This window comes from Abramis brama (assembly GCF_963993115.1).
Source record: "Abramis brama genome assembly, chromosome: 22".
Classification (NCBI taxonomy): domain Eukaryota; kingdom Metazoa; phylum Chordata; class Actinopteri; order Cypriniformes; family Leuciscidae; genus Abramis; species Abramis brama.
Genome location: NC_139984.1, coordinates 32,527,512 through 32,531,415, shown reverse-complemented (window position 1 = coordinate 32,531,415; position 3,904 = coordinate 32,527,512). Strand labels below are relative to the sequence as shown.

The 3,904-nt window shown below is 30.1% G+C and overlaps 1 protein-coding gene across 1 annotated transcript in view; it reads left to right on the top strand.

The window, feature by feature from the left end:
- The window catches only part of rigi (RNA sensor RIG-I), a 25,301-nt gene extending 22,835 nt beyond the window's left edge, over nucleotides 1–2,466 (top strand). Inside the window, exons 18-19 of the mRNA XM_084099534.1 lie at nucleotides 533–694; nucleotides 1,672–2,466. Of these exons, the coding sequence (XP_083955660.1) occupies nucleotides 533–694; nucleotides 1,672–1,824 (315 nt within the window). The 3' untranslated portion in view covers nucleotides 1,825–2,466. The remainder of the gene's footprint in view (nucleotides 1–532; nucleotides 695–1,671) is intronic.
- The last annotated feature ends 1,438 nt before the right edge of the window (nucleotides 2,467–3,904 follow it).

Here is a 3,904-nt window from a genome sequence, read left to right as displayed (position 1 = left end):
AGCAATTCAAACTACTTATCTTAAAAAAAGTCAAACTTCAAGCTTTTTTAAACTACTTATCTTTAAAAAACAAAACAAAAAAGTCAAACTTCAAGCTTTTTAAATTATTTATCTTAAAAGAACTTAAAACCTTCAAAATAATCATCAAATCAAGCAGCACTACACCTAAAATAAATAGTTTTTAAATTAAAACAACCCAATTAAAACTCCAAAAAAATTAAATGCACCTGCATGTGGTTACATTTGAAGATTAACCAGCATTAGCGAACCATAAACACGTGAATGTTAATTTAGTTAATTTATTAAAATACTTAAAACTTAAAATCTCATAGCAAGTTAATATTTTATAGTAAATGTTTTATGTCAAAGGTTTTAGGCTGTTTAAGGATACGCTATAACACTTTTCAGAGCCATAAAAGCTGTTTTGTGTCCCCAGTTTTACTAAGGATGTGTTCGTTTTAGGACCATCTTTCTGTTTGTTTGTTTGTTTGTTTGTCTGTCTATCATCTTTCTCATTCTCTCTTTCCCGCAGGAGTCTCATCACATCGCTCTGGATCGCTCCATGTTCGAACGCTTTACAACTGTTCCTCATAAGAAACCAAAAACCTTCTGTGGCTTCAGTAAGAACAAGAAGATGCTCTGTGGCGACTGCAAACATGACTGGGGTCTCATCGCCTCTTACCTCACCATCCAGGTAACACACCTGTGGACTCTTTCTGCTTCTGTGATCTTAGTGTCATTGAGAGAGTTTTTGTTCATATTTTGAATTAGGGTCTATTTTTATATTTTCTGTTTTCATTTTCATTTTCATTTTTAAGCTTTACTAATTTTGTAGTTTTTGTAATTCTCAAATTTGCGTACCTCACCATCCAGGTGACTCTTTCTTCTTCTGTTATCTTACTATCATTGAGTTGCTTTTATAGTTTTTGTTAATATTTTGAATTAGGTTTTATTTTTATATTTTCTGTTTTCAGTTTTTAGTTTTTAGTAATATTGTATTTTTTGGGATGTTTTTAACATGTCTGTATATTTTTTTATTAAGTTTTAGTTACTTTAGTACTTTAACTCGCGCTAAACTAGAATCAGAACTGTTGCCTAGCTGAAATAAAATAAGTTTTAGTTATTTTTATAGTGTCATTGAGATACTATTATTTTTTTTGTTAATATTTTGAATCAGATTTCATTTTAATTTCAAAGTTTTAGTAATTTTCTTGTTATTGTGATTTGTATTTGTGAGTTTTTTTAGTTTTAGTTACTTATGTACTTCAACTTCAACAAAATTAGAAATAATTAGTTAGCTGAAATCAAAGTTTTAGTTATTTTGCCTTTTTTTTTAAATGTCTATATAGTTTTTTTAGTTAATTGTCAGTTTTAGTTTTAGTTATTTTAGTACTTGAACTTGTGATTAGAAATGCAGCTGAAATAAAATAAATTTAAGTTTTCATATTTTTTATTTCAGTTAATATTTTTATTTTTATTAAGTATAATTAGTATAAGTTAAATAATAACCCTGATTCTGAGAAGATGAAACTGAAATAAAAAAAACGTCAAGAACAGATATATTATGTGAATCTGTAAATCCCAGTTGGACTCAGTTTAAGTGTGTTGAACGCTGATTCTGATGATCAGTATCGGATCATAAACGGATGAATTGTTGTGATGTGACTCCAGGATCTGCCGCTGCTGAAGATCGAGAGTTACGTGGTGCAGGACTGTGTCACTGAAAAGCAGTTTTACTTCAGGAAATGGCGTGAAGTGACGTTTGCCATCCAAGAGTTCGACATGAAGGAGATCACGCCGCAAACATGGCCGCTGAGAGACTGAGGACGGCAAACACCACATTCAAGCATAAATCTTTTTTTAATTTAATAACCTCTGATTGTGTAATCCAGATGATATACACTGCAAAAAAATGCTTTTATTTTTGTCTAGTTTCCAGTTCAAATATCTAAACATTAATTTCCAATAAAATAGAAACAAAATTATTTTTCTGACCCCATTGGCAGATAATTTGGCTTGTTTTAAGCAAAAACTCACTTAATTTTTATTTATTTCCCTAAAAAACAGGACATAATATCGTATGTAATTTTACTAATTTAGTAAATGCATCTTGATTTAAGAAATGTTTGATATTTGGACTGGAATCAAGACAAAAATACTAAGTAAGAAAAGCATTTTTCTGTTAACAACCCAACAGATCACAATCAGTCTTTGTGTTGATGTTACATGTTGAGCTTGATTGCAAATGACTTCGCTAATAAGGCACCTGTTTTTGTTGTTGTGTATTTTAACATTTTAATTTAAACTTGGACGGGACGATTTTCCTGGTAAATTCAACTGATTAATTAGTCATGACTATTATTATAAAATAACTGATAATGAAATGATTTGATATGAATGTGATACATTTTATGTCAACTGAAGCAAAATAAAATAATTCATGTAATTAAAATATTATGAATATAATATTTGGTGAATATTAAGTATTTTATGTTAAATAAAATAAAAAAAGCCTATTTTAGGACCATTTCTGCATTGTAACAAACCACTGATATAGATAGATAGATAGATAGATAGACAGACAGACAGACAGACAGACAGACAGACAGACAGACAGACAGACAGATAGATAGATAGATAGATAGATAGATAGATAGATAGATAGATAGATAGATAGATAGATCAGTGATTGTTATGTTTAAGACAATTAAACAATGTTTATATGTAATTGTCATTACGGTTATGCAAGACAACACATTTATATTATTGTTTTTTATGCATCATATGGAACTGCTCTTAAAAACTGATAGGTAAAAATCATCATATTAGAAAGATTCACAATCATTTACGAATAACAGAAATTATTTAAAAAAAACGTATGGACACATTATACAGTAGCCTAATAAAATCTTTTTGGGGGAAAAGTGCTTAATTGCTTAAAAAAAATTTTTTTTAATTGTCCTAAAAGTAGATAGTTTTTTTCCTATAATTCTCTTGATAGATTATTCGCCCTGTGAGGTGGAAAATAGTTCAATTAAAACAATTAATGGCAGTCTATAAAGCCTCGAGTTAATGATGCTTGAAATTCCCAGCGTTCCCGTGCATCCGGAGCAGAACCTGGTGTGTGAATGTGTGAGGAATAACAGCGTTCATCAAAGCACGAGGCGTCAGTGTCACTGCTAGTGTGTGTGGGGGGGGTTCGTGAATTTAGGACAGGTTTACAGGCAAAAACTGGCTCATGCATGGAAATATTCATGCCTTTACAGCCTTTGATTCTTATATATTTATATGTGTGTGTGAAGGTGTATCAAAGCAGCTTTACAGAAAATTATCGAATGCCAACAGATTTCAATCTAGCTGTAAAGAATCTCTAAAAAAACAACTGTCTTTGTTCTGCTGAAATCAGTTCAGTGTTGATCCATATATTCAGTTCAATTCTATACCTTCCGGATTTATATTAAGATTTAACACAATTATTTCTCATTTAATCTCCAGATGATTTGTGTGATTAATTAGTTATCATTCAATATGTTTTAGATTTTAGAAATACATGGTTTTTAAGTAGATTTTTAAGTATAGTAAGATTTTAACATATTTCTTTTTTTTAAATGTGATTAATATGCATGTATAGATAGATGTGTGTACATACATATATATATATATTATATATAGATAGATATTCTGATTTATAAGTATATAGTAAGAATTTAACATAATTATTTAATGTGATTAATATATGTATATAATAGTATTTTAGTTTTTAAATAGGGCTAGGAGAATATGTCTTTGCCCCTCACACACACACACACACGCACTCTCTCTCACACACGCACACACACTAACAGGCGAGTGTGTGATGTAAATCTCAGCCGGAGTGAAGGCATCTCAGCCCCTCCCTTATTCT